The sequence below is a fragment of the Glycine max genome, chromosome 2 (assembly GCF_000004515.6).
Source record: "Glycine max cultivar Williams 82 chromosome 2, Glycine_max_v4.0, whole genome shotgun sequence".
Lineage (NCBI taxonomy): Eukaryota > Viridiplantae > Streptophyta > Magnoliopsida > Fabales > Fabaceae > Glycine > Glycine max.
In genome coordinates, this window is record NC_016089.4 from 1,836,714 (window position 1) to 1,851,228 (window position 14,515).

The 14,515-nt window shown below is 33.9% G+C and overlaps 2 protein-coding genes across 6 annotated transcripts; one reads left to right on the forward strand and one right to left on the reverse strand.

Annotated features, from left to right (window-relative positions):
• Positions 1 to 309: 309 nt before the first annotated feature.
• LOC106795219 (single-stranded DNA-binding protein WHY1, chloroplastic) lies at positions 310 to 5,094 on the reverse strand. 5 transcript variants are annotated; one of them, XR_001383651.3, is made up of 5 exons: positions 4,727 to 5,094; positions 3,118 to 3,212; positions 2,427 to 2,477; positions 1,263 to 1,360; positions 310 to 604 (listed from the first exon to the last, which is right to left on the reverse strand). XR_001383651.3 is itself a non-coding variant. In XM_014764350.3 (5 exons), exons 2-5 carry the CDS (start codon positions 3,186 to 3,188, stop codon positions 485 to 487), a joined length of 345 nt encoding a protein of 114 aa, XP_014619836.1. In that variant the 5' UTR covers positions 3,189 to 3,212; positions 4,727 to 5,092; the 3' UTR covers positions 310 to 484. The 5 variants fall into 5 exon arrangements, 2 of the variants coding, with proteins under 2 accessions (XP_014619836.1, XP_040866520.1); XR_001383650.3 differs by having other exon boundaries at positions 2,427 to 2,769; XR_001383649.3 differs by having other exon boundaries at positions 2,427 to 2,774.
• A 1,084-nt stretch (positions 5,095 to 6,178) lies between these two features.
• LOC100810333 (alpha-amylase 3, chloroplastic) lies at positions 6,179 to 13,017 on the forward strand. The gene is made up of 13 exons (XM_006574496.4): positions 6,179 to 6,442; positions 6,800 to 6,930; positions 7,088 to 7,142; positions 7,238 to 7,360; positions 7,481 to 7,601; positions 7,750 to 8,102; positions 8,411 to 9,153; positions 9,444 to 9,633; positions 9,855 to 9,961; positions 10,691 to 10,940; positions 11,643 to 11,765; positions 11,981 to 12,148; positions 12,550 to 13,017. Exons 1-13 carry the CDS (start codon positions 6,179 to 6,181, stop codon positions 12,706 to 12,708), a joined length of 2,787 nt encoding a protein of 928 aa, XP_006574559.1. The 3' UTR covers positions 12,709 to 13,017.
• Positions 13,018 to 14,515: the final 1,498 nt, after the last annotated feature.

Here is a 14,515-nt window from a genome sequence, read left to right on the forward strand (position 1 = left end):
TATTGATCAATCATATTGATCAATCTTAGTAAACTGTTTTTTTTTAAACTAGACAATGAAGAAAAGTAAAGTTTAATTTTGATATAATATTAATACAAACATTTTTACCCGATCAACTAACTATAACCCTAGACAAGACTTGAAATAATTTAATACAAAATTCAACGATCTTCCCATACATAGAAATTGAAGATTTTTTTACAGTACCAAAAAACTTTTACGCTGTCAATAAATTCTAATTACATTCAAAAACAAAAAGGAAAAGCACTAGCCACAGAAAAAAACAAAAGGAAAATAGTAAATAATTTATTTTAACAAATAAGTAAATAATTAAATTAAAGATGAGTTTCTAATAATGATACTCAATTTCTCAAACAATTCTGTGCTACCAGATGAAGACATTCAACACATTTTAAAGTTGAGAAGGTAGCACAGGGCTGTGTAACTGCCTGCAGTCTTGAGAAAATAATTGCAAGAGTGATCCCTATCTGTTCCATTCATTGTCTGCTCCATATCTGGGGTTGGTACTATTCACTTGACTATATACCTCTGGCTTTATGGAGTTTCCAAAGGCATTCCAACCTAGAAGGTATGGCATGATACACTGCATAGACAAGAAGCATAAGTACAATCAAAATGAGCAAAATATTAATCATGTTGAGTGCACAGGAAAATTGGAATCACTAAAAAAAAACTTCGTACCCCATTACCCAGAGGCTCTTCGCTATGCGAAGGTATGGGGGAGGGATGTTGTACGCAGCCTTACCCTTGCATATGCAAAGAGGCTGTTTCCGGAAATTGGAATCACTAAATGAACAAAAAATGTTGTGGAGCAACCAGTTTTTAAATGCTATATCACTTTATTGAATAAACATAACCAGGAACTTTTCTTTCCAAATTACAAATTGTTTGTCTGACAGAAAACTATAAACCTTGAAGATTTCATGACAACTAATTTGGCTAGACAAGTAATTTTTTTGACTAAAAAACTGAGTTACTATTACACAGAATTTTACAGCAAGAGAAAGTTTGATCTCTTCTTCTGTGCAATGGAAAAAGACTCAGATCTATAATGTAAGCAAGTAAGGTTGTATCTACCCTTGAATTTCAGTGGGTTAAGATACAGTACACTTTAAATTAAATCATGCATATACACTCTCACAGCCTTATCTTGTTGCTACTATATATATTCCCATTGCATTATCAGAGAATCATGGCAATGAACATTCTACCATTAGAGGAGAGAGAGACAGAGAGCATACATTGAAAAGTGACCTTAAAACTTCTAGGTCTGCCCTTGTAACAGGGAGAAAGATGCTTTCCTGAATTCCCTCCATGTTCGCAGGTTTTTTCAGAACGCCTTTGAAAATTCACACAACAAAGTCAGAACTTTTTTTTTTTGACAGACAAATTGAATCATTTTATTAAAAAAACCAGCACTGTCACAAGTTGTGATACAAGCTGGCTGCAACAAATTACAAATGTGTAAAGTGAAGCAAAAAAAAAAACCAATACAAATAAGATCTAAGCTTTAATCAAAAGCAAGTAAGACTCTAAAAATTTACTCTGTTCTCCATTCTGCTAAAATGCACCAATGTAGCTCCACAAACAACATATGTGCCATATAAATTATATGGTGTAGCTACTATGCAAAGAAACAAAAATGGCATAACTCTGCATGATACCGTCATCAATTATTTGCATCATACTGCACCTTTTTCTTATCTTATAAAAAAAATGTTAGTCTGTTTATGTGGCATTTCAAAATATACGGACGGAATACATTCCCCACCACCATTTATCTGTCTCCAAAACCACCTGCGCCCCGTCTGTTTGATGAAAAACCTCCAAACCTTACAATAACACACCAATTCCAAACTGCTGTGAACTTTCCAGAAACACACCTTAAAGAAGATTTCATCATCGGACTTTTTCCTAATAATAACAAGATAAAAGAACAAACTTCACCCTCCACACACTGAACACTCCAATACCAAAAAATACGATACCTCCTTCACCATTTCTTTTACTCCCCATCTCACCAATTACTTTTTCTGCGGTCTCTTAACTCTGAATCCCTACATCCACCCCGAAAGAGGATATGTCAGGCTCCCCCTTAAATTGTTGCACTGCCATGAAAAAACCTTCACTGCCTCCACCAGCTTTAATGTTTATAGCATTTAATATTTTTCCTTTATATTGCAGGTATTGGCATAAAAATGGGTAAGCTAAACCTTGAAGTGAGTCATATCACTGTTAAAATATTGCATCACTAAGCAATCTATTTGCAGTTTACACCAAATACTGATTTGTGAACTGAATCAAACCGGAAGTACAGAGTATCCTAACAACTTCAAGATGGCAGGAAAGTAAAATCAGAATGATACCAATAACAGAAACAAAAGTTTAAGAATAAAGAGAATTACTTAAGCTAAATAAGTGGCCAGTAGCATCCAGAAGTGGCTCCACCTTCAAAACTTTTCTAACTTCAATTTCGTTAGTCATAGGATGAAAAAATAAATCATTCATAAAATCTACTATGACTACTTGATAATGTCTGCTCAAAGGCTCATTCAAAAAATACAACATCAAAAACCTTATCCTACTATGTGAGGTCACCTACATGTCTAACCCAAGGCTCATTCAAAAACAAAGATTAAATTTCCTTAATTTTGTACATAAACAAAATCATAAACACATAGACCTGCACATAGACCTGTACATAAATTAAGTGGCCAGTAGCATCCAGAAGTGGCTCCACCTTCAAAACTTTTCTAACTTCAATTTCGTTGCTTCATAAAAGGACAATTTCCAAAATGATTTAAAAGGATAAAATAATACCGCCATTACTTATGGCATAACATACACACATCCCAAAAAAACTCAACAAGTACAGTGGATACTGATTTAGTTAATTCACATGAATCAACATATATGGTCATATCACATGTTTAATTTGTTTCATGGTTTGAAGACACCATCAGATACCCTTCTCACGAGAAAAGAAAATCCAATTTGTATCGCAAGATAAAGCAAGCAATAATCATAAATTTGTCAATATGCTGATATGTTGGATTGTTCATTAACAATTACTAGAAGATACATCACAGAAACTACCTTTTCGACTTAACAGTCTCATGAGAAAATTCCCAAGAATCCCTTGCACCAAGGATAATTAGAGTTCCCATTTCACTCACTGATAGTGAGAATATCTGCATTCAAGCAAAGTGGGCAATTACCTCACGTTTTAAACTATAAGACTATGTTCAACAGAATCATAAATTCCAACAAAATCACATTTGTTTTTCTTTTTGGTTCAAGGTAGGCCCATCACTGATGGGCCTTGGGGGAAGCCCACAAGAGGTCTCATGAGGAGAAGGGGAGAGAGAATTGCAAGGTTTGAAATTGAACCTGAACAGTCCTTGCATATCTCATAGCTGATAGCTATACCCACTACACTGCCTCAAAGGAACAACGGAATCATATCTTTATTTTTCTCAAAGAAGGGCAAAAAATCATCCAGTTGAGTTGGCAATGAGCACATACAGAAGAATGAATGCAATAGACAATGATATTCTGATGAATTGCTACTTGTTAGTCATTGGATGAAAAAATAAATCATTCATAAAATGTACTATGACTACTTGATAATGTCTGCTCTAAGGCTCATTCAAAAACTACAACATCAAAAACCTTATCCTACTAGGTGAAGTCGCCTACATGTCTAACCCAAGGCTCATTCAAAAACAAAGATTAAATTTCCTTAATTTTGTACATAAACAAAATCATAAACACAGAGACCTGCACAAATAAAATATTAGTTTTACAGAATGACCTTGTCTTGAACTCCTTCAAATTAAAGTCACGCCTATTCTAAATTAAGTCTAACCAATGTGTGGGTTTCTCTCAAAATGTTCATTTTTTGTTTCACACCACCACTAATTTCTTACATACTAAAAATTTTCAATCACGCCTATTTCTTACATTTTTTGTTCATTTTATATATACATCATCACCGCACCCACACCAGGACTCCTCGAACCATTTTCAACAGCAGCCTTTATCACGACTTTAGAACCTCCTATCACAATTTCAATCCTGACCAAACTCTATCACATCCGTGGAGGTACTGTTGAAATCATCCCCCCGAATCACACCTCCAATTTCATCTCTCATAAGTTAAAATTAGCTTATATATAAGTTAAAAATGAGCTTTTAGAGAAGCTAGTATGGGAGAAGTTAATTTCATTTTTTACTAGTTAGTTTCTTCTCTCGTAAGTGCTTGTGAGAAATTTATTCAAACAGGACCTAAAGTATAGACTCCATAGAGGAAGCACAAGTTAAGTTAATCATATATGAGCTCATCAGCACCAACTGAGGGAGCAAACTGGAGCACAACATAACCTTCCTTGGACACTTTGAACGCCCCAGACTACAAAACAAACACCAGAACCTTCCATAACCAAACATTAAATCTACAATTCCAACACACAAAACAGAAAAGAAAAATTAGAAATTCATAGCAAACACTTTTCGATTCAAGTTCTGGACTTTATAATACCGCTAAATGCATAATAAACTCATTTTTTTCTAGCAATGATGACATAGCCATGACCTGGTGATTTTTTCTAACAAAACTCATTTTTTTGTTGTGGTATTTTGAGAGGAATTAAACCAATTCAAAGTAAAAACGCAAGCTCCTTGAAAGTAGTCACAGAAGCTCCACCTACAAACATGGTGTTACCCAGCGGCAAAGAACGATGACGATTTTTTTATGTGTAATTTCTCTCTTCACTCTTGGTGTTTTTGTTGGGTTGTTTTGTTCTTCATCGGAGGCGTCGTTGTCGGTGATTATGATCCAAAAGAGCTTCCTTTGGTTTTTGATCTTAGTTTTGCATAGTGGGTTATCGTCAAAATGGAAACTTGGGATTGTGAGGTTGCTCGATCCATTGAAGATTAAGGGTTTGAGCAAGGGAATGGAATAAGAAGTGTGGAGGAAGAACGGAATTGGGACTTGGGAGCGGAGGGAGGGAGAACGTTCACGGAAGCCGCAGTGTAAGGGTAAGATTGGAAAGAGAGAAAAAGTATTCAATACTTTATAGTTAAATAGTTGACTCGTGTCATTTTAATTTCTTAATAATCAATACCCTAAGCAAAACCCTTATTTTAATCTATAATTAATTAATGCTACTTTAAATTGTGAACTTTCTCTCTTCTATAAAGATAAAGATTGAAAAAGATGAATATAGAAAGTTCACTTTAATGTTAAAGATAAATTTTGATGCTAAAACTTAAATAGCTTAAATATATTTAAAGTTTGTGATAAATGATTAAAATTTTATATAAATTTCTAATAAATTTTTTCATTAGTATAAGTCTTTCATGCATGAAAATTTTTATTTTAAGTTTTTGTTATTAATTAAGTGATAACATATTATTTTATAAATTAATTTTTTTAATATTTTTAGTGATTCTAATAGATGTCATGTCATTACTTAATTAATAATATAAATTTAAAATAAAAAATTTAAATATTAAAAATTCAAAAAAATATTAAAAATCTATAATAAAATTTGATTATTTATTAAAAATTCAAAAAAATATTAAAAATCTATAATAAAATTTGATTATTTATTAAAAATCTAAAATATATTTACATCTACTTAAATTAACTAATTTTTAATTCACTGTGTCTTATTATGGATGGGGAAGAAAGAAGTATATATAAGGTCCATGAAGATACGATGGCTGCAGCTACGAACATGACTATTAGTATAGTATACGCCATTTTCTTTCTCATTTAATTAATTTGTTGGTTCACACGTGGTGCCGCTGGCATATTTTCCACACGCTATTTTTGGTTCCGACCAGCACGGAACACTACTTCTGATATGATATGATGCATGCGACACTCCATTATGCTCGTTCGTTCGTTTCGTCCGAGTTTACGGACATTATTTTTTCACTATTCATTTTTCATTTAATGGGACGTAAATAAATGCTACTAATCTGGGATTATTATTATTATTATTTTGAATTCTACCTTAAAAGTGACAACAACACTCTAGTCCATTCTTTATTAATAATTTTTAGTTGGAGTACAAAGCCAATGTAACTACCTTCATTCCTCCTCCTCCTCTTCTTCTTCTTCTCATTTGCTTGCATAGCAAAACAAACCATGTCCACCGTTGCATTAGAGACTCTCTTCCCTCTTTGCCGTAGAAAACCTTCATTTCACCGCCATAAACCAATCCCTCTCAGACCCTTCTTTGTGACTTGCTCTTCCAACCTCAATGATGATGCATCCTTCATCTTCCACCAACAACCTCGCAAAACTCTCTCTCCCGTGCATGCAGTTTCCCACACAGACACATCTGTCCTCCACTCCCTTCAATGCCCTCACACCATCACCAACACTTTCCTAATCAACACAACCGAAACGGTCTCAAATTTCCCTTCTCATTGTATATATAGCAGATATATCATTATCACCTTGTTATGGGAATACCCAATAGGGAAAAGTTTTGTTTTTTCTATTTTCAGGAATATGCTTGGATAAAAAATGTTGTTGGGTGTCCTAGTCCTAGTTTTTTTTTTTTTTTTTGAGAAAGAAAAAAGTTAAAACTTTTGAATCAGCTAGATCCATTTTGTTATTGAATTTAGGTTAAAAGGAACCACCATGCATCAAAAGACAAAAAGGGTGTCCTGATTTTACTTTTGTTTTGTTATGTCTTTACGTAACTAACATGTTTTGGTGTTTGGCATTGATGGGGTTAATGTTTGGGATGGAACATTTTAGGTGGAGGGAAAGATTTTTGTGAGATTAGATCACGGAAAGGGTTTGAGGGATCGGGAGCTTACGGTGGGTTGCAATCTTCCCGGAAAATGGATTCTTCATTGGGGAGTTACCTATGTTGATGATGTTGGAAGGTACATCATGTTAAACAACAAGCTTGAATTCTCTTTGATTCTGGTTTTGAGATGCCAAGTTATTATGTTTTTTATATTATTGAAGTGTCGACGGATCTTAATAATAATAATCCAATTAAGTTTTATATATAATGATGATGTAAGCTTGATTCTTTAGGGAATGGGATCAACCTCCTCGTGATATGATACCCCCCGGATCTATTCTTATAAAGGTAGACAATGACTTTGTGACTATTCATGATCACATGTGGCACATGTTCATATTGCCATGCAGAAAGTTTTGAGTTGGAAGTGAATAACATTTCAGGACTATGCAATAGAGACCCCTTTGAAGGAGTCATCCTTATCCGCCGAAGGAGATACGCTTCACGAAATCAGGATTGATCTTAAAGCCAACAATGGAATTGCAGCGATTAATTTTGTTCTCAAGGTTTATTTTCTAACAATTTAGCAGTTGAGAGTGCATAAAAAGAAGGCATTGATTGTGAGAACGTTTTGACTGAACATTTTTCTCTGCTTCCTAATTCGGGTGGCCCCGTTGTTGATTCAGGATGAGGAAACCGAAGCTTGGTACAAAAACAAAAGAAGAGATTTCAAGGTTTCTTTGGTCAACAACCTTAAGGAGGATAATAGCATAATTGGACCTAAATGGGGCTTTGATTTATGGCCAGGTTTTACAAATCATTACTCAGTGGTTTATTTGCTTCTGTAAAGAAGTCTATCTTGTTTATCTTTTCAATTCTTTAGGAGTGTCAAATAAACCATAACCTTGTGATATACACAGTCCAAGATTTGTGATACTATTTTTTTCAATCATAGGGAATTTGGGACAGATATCTAAAATGTTCCTCCAGTCAGAAGAAGCTGACCAAGATGACAGCAGTGAATCTAGAGTTCCAGAGCAAGACAATAATCAACCAGAAAGTTTTTGTGAAGAAGTGCCTATAACAAAGAAGGTTTTAGTCCAAAACTCTATCAGTGTCTCCACCACAAAATGCCATGAGTCTGGGGCAGTTAAGGAACTTTTACTTTTGGAAACTGATCTACCTGGAGATGTTGTCCTTCACTGGGGAGTTTGTAGGGATGATTCGAGAAAGTGGGAAGTTCCACCTCGTCCTCATCCACCAGGAACAGTAGCATTTAAAGAAAGGGCTTTGAGAACTCAATTTCGGGTATAAAACTCACAAATCTGTCCTTTTTTTTCTTTTTTATATTGTATAAGTTATTGAAAGTCCTTCATGCTTACTAACAACCAGGTCCTCTTTTTTCACTACATATTCTTTTACAAATATTGATGGTTTTAATGCCTTCACAAATATATTTAGAATTTTAGATTATGACTGAATGCATGGTATTCGAGCAACAATTCTTTTAAGAGTTTCTTACTTGCTCTTCCCCTTCTCTCTTTTGGGACAAAACTTTAAGTTTGGTTATCTTATTTTGTTTTATGATATATTTACCTATTCATCCTGTTTTGTAGCCAAGAGATGATGGAAAAGGATCTTTAGCACTAATCACTTTAGAGGAAGAATTTTCAGGCTTTATGTTTGTTCTTAAGCAAAATGAAAATACTTGGTTCAAGTACAATGGACATGATTTTTATATCCCCCTCTCAAGTTCTAGTAGCTTTCTTAATAGTGGCAACAAAGAGGGCCAGTCAGAAGGTATGCAGAGGGAAGTGACTCAAGAGGCTAGTCAAAAGAGTTCTTTCTTTGCATTTACTGATACAATAACCAATGAAATAAGAAATTTGGTCACAGACAATTCCTCTGAGAAGATTCAAAGGACAAAATCAAAAATGGCACAACGAAGCATTTTTCAAGAAATTGAAAGGCTGGCTGCTGAAGCCTATAATATATTCAGAATCTCCATTCCAACTTTCTCTGAGGAAACTGCTGCAGAACCTGAGGTAACTATTGTGGAACCTGAGACAAGTATTGTGGAACCTCAGGCAACAACTATTGTGATACCTGAGACTTCAGTGGAATCAGAGACACAGTCCCTGGATCCAAAAATATGCTCAGGAACAGGCACAGGGTATGAAATATTATGCCAAGCGTTTAACTGGGAATCTCACAAATCTGGAAGATGGTACATAGAGCTTAAAGAAATGGCTTCAGAACTAGCATCACTTGGTTTCACTGTGGTTTGGTTGCCACCACCTACTGAATCTGTTTCACCTGAAGGATACATGCCAAAGGATTTATATAATTTAAATTCCAGGTACTAGATTAGAAGCATTCCAATTATTTATGCCAATCTTGTCTTAATACTTTGATTTGATAGAAGGTTCAGTGTTAGGAAAATTGCTTATGTTCTACAGTGCTTACATTCAGCAGCATATGCTATATGATGGACTTTCAAATATTTTCAGCTGCTGGTTTATAATAATACATGAGAAAAACAAAAAAAATAATTAATCTCAAAGAATAGATAACAGTCATAAGTCATCATGAAAAGGAACTTGTTCATATGAATTATTACAATTTTGTTTTTTTGAAAATAAATATCAGATACGGAAACATTGATGAACTGAAAGATTTGGTGAAAAGATTTCATGAAGTTGGGATCAAAGTTCTTGGAGATGCCGTTTTAAACCACCGCTGTGCTCACTATCAGAATCAAAATGGTATTTGGAACATATTTGGAGGCCCTCTTAACTGGGATGATCGTGCAGTTGTAGCTGATGATCCACATTTTCAGGTTTGTTTGTGAAGATTTTGGATGTTTGTTCTGTTTCATTGTTCTTTGAAATTAAAAATAATAATCATAAAACAGAATAAGATAAAAGGTTTTCTACTTTTTTTCTATAACAGTAGTTCATGCCTTAACATTTTGTTCATTCATAATTTTCACACTATGATATTGTTACTTTCTGTGTGAACCTGAGAAAAAAAACATTGAATATCCTTTCTAACATACAGGGCAGGGGCAACAAGAGTAGTGGAGATAATTTTCATGCCGCTCCAAACATTGATCATTCTCAGGAGTTTGTGAGAAAGGATCTCAAAGAATGGTTATGCTGGTTGAGGTTGATATTTTTAGACCCAAATTTTCTTCAGCTTATTCTTAACAAAAGAATGTTTTGTCAGTTTGTGAGTAGATCATAGGTTCTAATCATATGATATTGAGAGTAATGGTTTCACTGCCAAGATGGTTATGCTGGAGAACTAAGACATTCTGTCTAGACTATAGAGAATTGAAGTTAAAATCATCTCTAAATTTTTGTAGAATTTCATGTTTGAAGCTTTATGTTTCAGACTTTATTAGTAGTACATGACTTGGCAACTACCACAATGTGGCTTAACTAATTACAAATAGCGTCTCGTGTACGGAGTTTGTAAGTGTGCATTGACTGCTTGATGCTAAAACAGGCTTAAGTTATAGCCGATTGAGAGCTAAGCTGGTTCCATATTATCTCATATTTGTGTTGTTGTCTTTATCTTTGACATGTCCTGGTAATAAAGATGCCAGTCCCTAGTTTGTGTAAGCTATATAGCTTGTATGTTCAGGAGATATCAGACAAAAGTTATCAAGTGTTTTGTGCTAGTCATATATTCTTTGTTAAAGACTCATTTTATGCAAAACCCTTGTAACTTGGTTTGCTTGGGGGAGGGGGGTGCTGCTTTGTGATTTATTGAAAGCATGAGAGACAGGAATGGAAACTTAATATTCCCAAGGAATTGCCATATGCTTTATGGTGTGATTAAAACTAATATAGTGTCTTACAGAATTGTATACTTTTCTCCGTGACCTTCAGGAAAGAAGTTGGGTATGATGGATGGAGGCTTGACTTTGTGAGAGGATTTTGGGGTGGTTATGTAAAGGACTACATAGATGCAAGTGAACCTTATTTTTCCGTGGGAGAGTACTGGGATTCCCTCAGTTATACATATAGTGAAATGGATCATAATCAAGATGCTCATAGGCAGAGGATAATTGATTGGATCAATGCCACTAATGGTACCTCTGGTGCATTTGATGTCACAACAAAAGGAATTCTTCACCCTGTAAGCATCAACTCTGGTACATCTTTTTCATAGCATTTGTTCACATTTACATATTCCATGTACCTCTTACAAAGTTAAACGTATTTTGAAATTGTCACTAGTTTCATTTATTTTATGGAATTTGTTGAGATTTTTTAGGTGGGAGTAAAGGTAGTATACTACTGTGTTTCTTATGATTTTTTTATATAATTTTGCATACATAATTAATTTTACTGTTAGTGTAAAGTGTTAACTCTTCTGGGGAAATAATGTCACACTCATTGTTACAAGCTGCTTGTTGCTATGCCTAAAATTTCATGATTGTTATGCATGTAAAGTAAGAAAATGAAGATATATTAGCCATTGCTTTAAAGTAGGTTAAATTTATGAGATTCTTTAATTTAAATCAAGGGTAGGTGCACACTTTACACACTTGACAGTTTACACATTTTCTTCCTTTAGTGAAGTCAGGTTTTGGTGCTCATCTGCTGATTACTCTGTCTGTCATAACATCACATATCTTGTTGCTATACCAGAAATATATGCAATTTACTGATATAGTGATATAAACAATCTTACATAAGAAACCTTACATTATCCTCTTAATTTTTTCCAACTAAAACCTGTACCTCTTGTGAGAAAACACAAATGTTCTTGCAATAACATGATTGCTGTTCCCATTTATTCTTTAATTGTGAAATGTTAAATTCTTTCTCAATATAGGCATTGGAAAGATGTGAATATTGGCGATTGTCAGATGAGAAGGGAAAGCCCCCAGGCGTTCTTGGCTGGTGGCCATCTCGAGCTGTTACGTTTATAGAGAATCATGACACTGGTTCCACCCAGGTTTGAACTTCTTCATTCTAAAAATATCATGACGACATTTGTTCTACTTGGTTTAATTATGTTGAAAAAATTTATCACCAACGATTTCATACTGAAAAGTTTTGCTTAACCTGTTGTTAAAAACAATGCCACTAGGGTAATTAGATCTTTCAAATTAGCCATTTTCCTTGGAAATTCTTCAGATTTTTAGTCCTCTTTAACATTTTCTCTTGCAGGGTCATTGGAGATTTCCCAGTGGAAAACAAATGCAAGGATATGCCTACATTCTTACTCACCCAGGAACTCCATCAGTGTTTTACGACCACATTTCCTCTCACGATAAAAGTGAAATAGCAAGTCTAATATCTCTCAGGAAGAGGAACAAGATCCACTGCAGGAGTAGAGTAAGTATCAGAATATTGTACTGTGTACTAAATCTAAATAGTGTGTACTCAATATTTTCTGGGGTGGAAAAATAAGAAGAAACTGTTTTCTTATCTTGTGAAGGCAAACTAATTTTGGTTCTCGGCATAGGTTAAGAGAGTGAAACCAAATACTCAAAAATCATAATGCAAAATGACACATGACATTCCACAATATACATCTATTGTTTTCTTGACCGCTCTCTAGTGGTGGAGGTTAAATTAACAGGAATCATATGTTTAGATTTTCTTGGTGTTTGATATGAAAAATAATGTCATGTGCATGCCTATATCATTCATGATTGTCTTATTCAAAATGTAATAAATGTTCTTTAAATTGTGTATATCTTTGGAGCACTAACCCTTCCTCTTTCTTGCTCAAGGTTCAAATTAGTAAAGCAGAAAAGGATGTTTATGCAGCAATCATAGATGAGAAAGTAGCTATGAAGATTGGACCTGGACATTTTGAACCACCAAGTGACTCCCAGAAATGGTCATTAGCTATTGAGGGAAAAGACTATAAGATTTGGGAAGCATCATAATCATAAATCATAATATTATCATTTATAATTAGCACTATACATTTGTTCCTATTTATAAGAGAAAAGTTATAGTGTAAAATAAAATACACTATATTTACACTATAACTTGTTAACTTGTTTCTTATAAAGAGGAATAGTAACAAGTATGGATATAGATAGTCCCTTGTACATTCTCCCCCTTGCACATTACGTTGCCTTACTCAAGAATAGGTTGTTCCACGTTGCTGCTTAAGGTATATATAGGCTTATGGCCATGTAAGCAACACTACCGAGAAAGCTGCATAGGCTACATTTTCAGCCAAATGCAGACTCATCTGGAATACATAATGTGTTAATTAGAGTAATTCAATTGTGATCACTTGTTCTTACACGTATTGTTTCTTGATTGACAAGCATGCCCAGTTGATGTCAGATATCAGACGACTTAAGATTAAGTGAATATAACAGGAATTTACTTGGTTCACTTAATAACTTTGTGAGTATCAAATTTAATGTCTTTTATATTAAGTACTGTACTAAGAAGATCTCAGGATAATGACATTCATTTTAATTGCTGATATCTTCTCAATAATAATAATAATAATAAAGGTACTGTGGGTTCAAATATAACATCAAATCTCATGATAATGATATAAACACAACTTAAATATACTTTTGATCTTTATTTCTATATTTGACCTTTGTTTATAATAAAAAAATTCTCTATTTTTTTCCTGTTGGTCTTCACTGCAGGGAAATTTTGTTAAGTGCTGAGGTAACTAATGGAGAATGATGTTTCAAGTATTACGTTATCAAATCATATAAAGTGTCACATTATTATCAAAAAAGAAAACAAAACATGTCATAAAAAAGTGTTACATCAACAATGTTGTCAACGTTTGTTATTTAGAGCAGGCTACACGGTTCCACTTTTATTGTTGTTACTAATCTATCTATTTATAATATATAAAATAAAAGCTGAACTAATTGTAAAATTGGCACATGTGAATTTTAGAAATCACAAATTTTTCCATGTCAACCTCTTTGCTTATGTGGCACACTCCTCTCATTTCACAATTTGTTATACTCTCTTTATGTCATGAGTAAATAATGTTTTTCAACTGTGAAAGTCTGAAACAAATGTTTTTAATCAGTTACTAAACTCTATTAAAATCTTTCAAAAATAATAATACCAAGAATACTACTATATTGTTCATAAGACCATTTCGATCCTTGGTATTGGCAGACAACAACATTGATATTTCCTACTCAGTATGTTAGTCGATCTTCAGTTTCGCAGCACCATTCCCATTCTACCTTCTCAATTTTTATGTTTTATGGCTTGAGAAGAAACAGGATACATGTACCAAGATAATGTCTGGTGGTACAAGCTCAAATTGCAAGATCAGGTGTGAGCAATTGGCATGGCATAATGATGAGATATTCTGTAATTGTGGCAATTGACATGACATTCTGTTATCATAGAGCAGTTTTATTCTATCGGCATTACCTAAGTAGATCATGTAGTAAATTGGAAGTTCGAAGCATACAACTATGCGATTGCAGTATTATGGTATATGTCCGTGGACAAATACCTGATGAGACAATGTTAGTATGGTTGGACTCTAGACACAAGGTCTGTAAATAGAAAAGCCTACTGTTATGCGTTGGTAAACTATTAGCAACCTAATTCATTCTCCTATCACCCTCCTTTATACTATCAATGTCATAGCAAATTTATGTAGAATGAGATATTGTACTTTTATTCTTTTGTTATTTTACATTAAAAAAATATATATTTCACCCATTTACAAATATTTTAAAAGCA

Coding starts and splice junctions, on each gene's coding strand:
- LOC106795219 (XM_041010586.1), bottom strand. CDS start 3,218: ATGCAGATATTCTCACTATCAGTGAGTGAAATGGGAACTCTAATTATC. Junction 1,361..2,426: donor TGGCCACTTATTTAGCTTAA/GTAATTCTCTTT, acceptor GAATTTTCAAAG/GCGTTCTGAAAAAACCTGCG. Junction 605..1,262: donor TTTTAAGGTCACTTTTCAAT/GTATGCTCTCTG, acceptor TTGTCTATGCAG/TGTATCATGCCATACCTTCT.
- LOC100810333 (XM_006574496.4), top strand. CDS start 6,179: ATGTCCACCGTTGCATTAGAGACTCTCTTCCCTCTTTGCCGTAGAAAA. Junction 7,361..7,480: donor CGATTAATTTTGTTCTCAAG/GTTTATTTTCTA, acceptor TTGTTGATTCAG/GATGAGGAAACCGAAGCTTG. Junction 9,154..9,443: donor TTATATAATTTAAATTCCAG/GTACTAGATTAG, acceptor AATAAATATCAG/ATACGGAAACATTGATGAAC.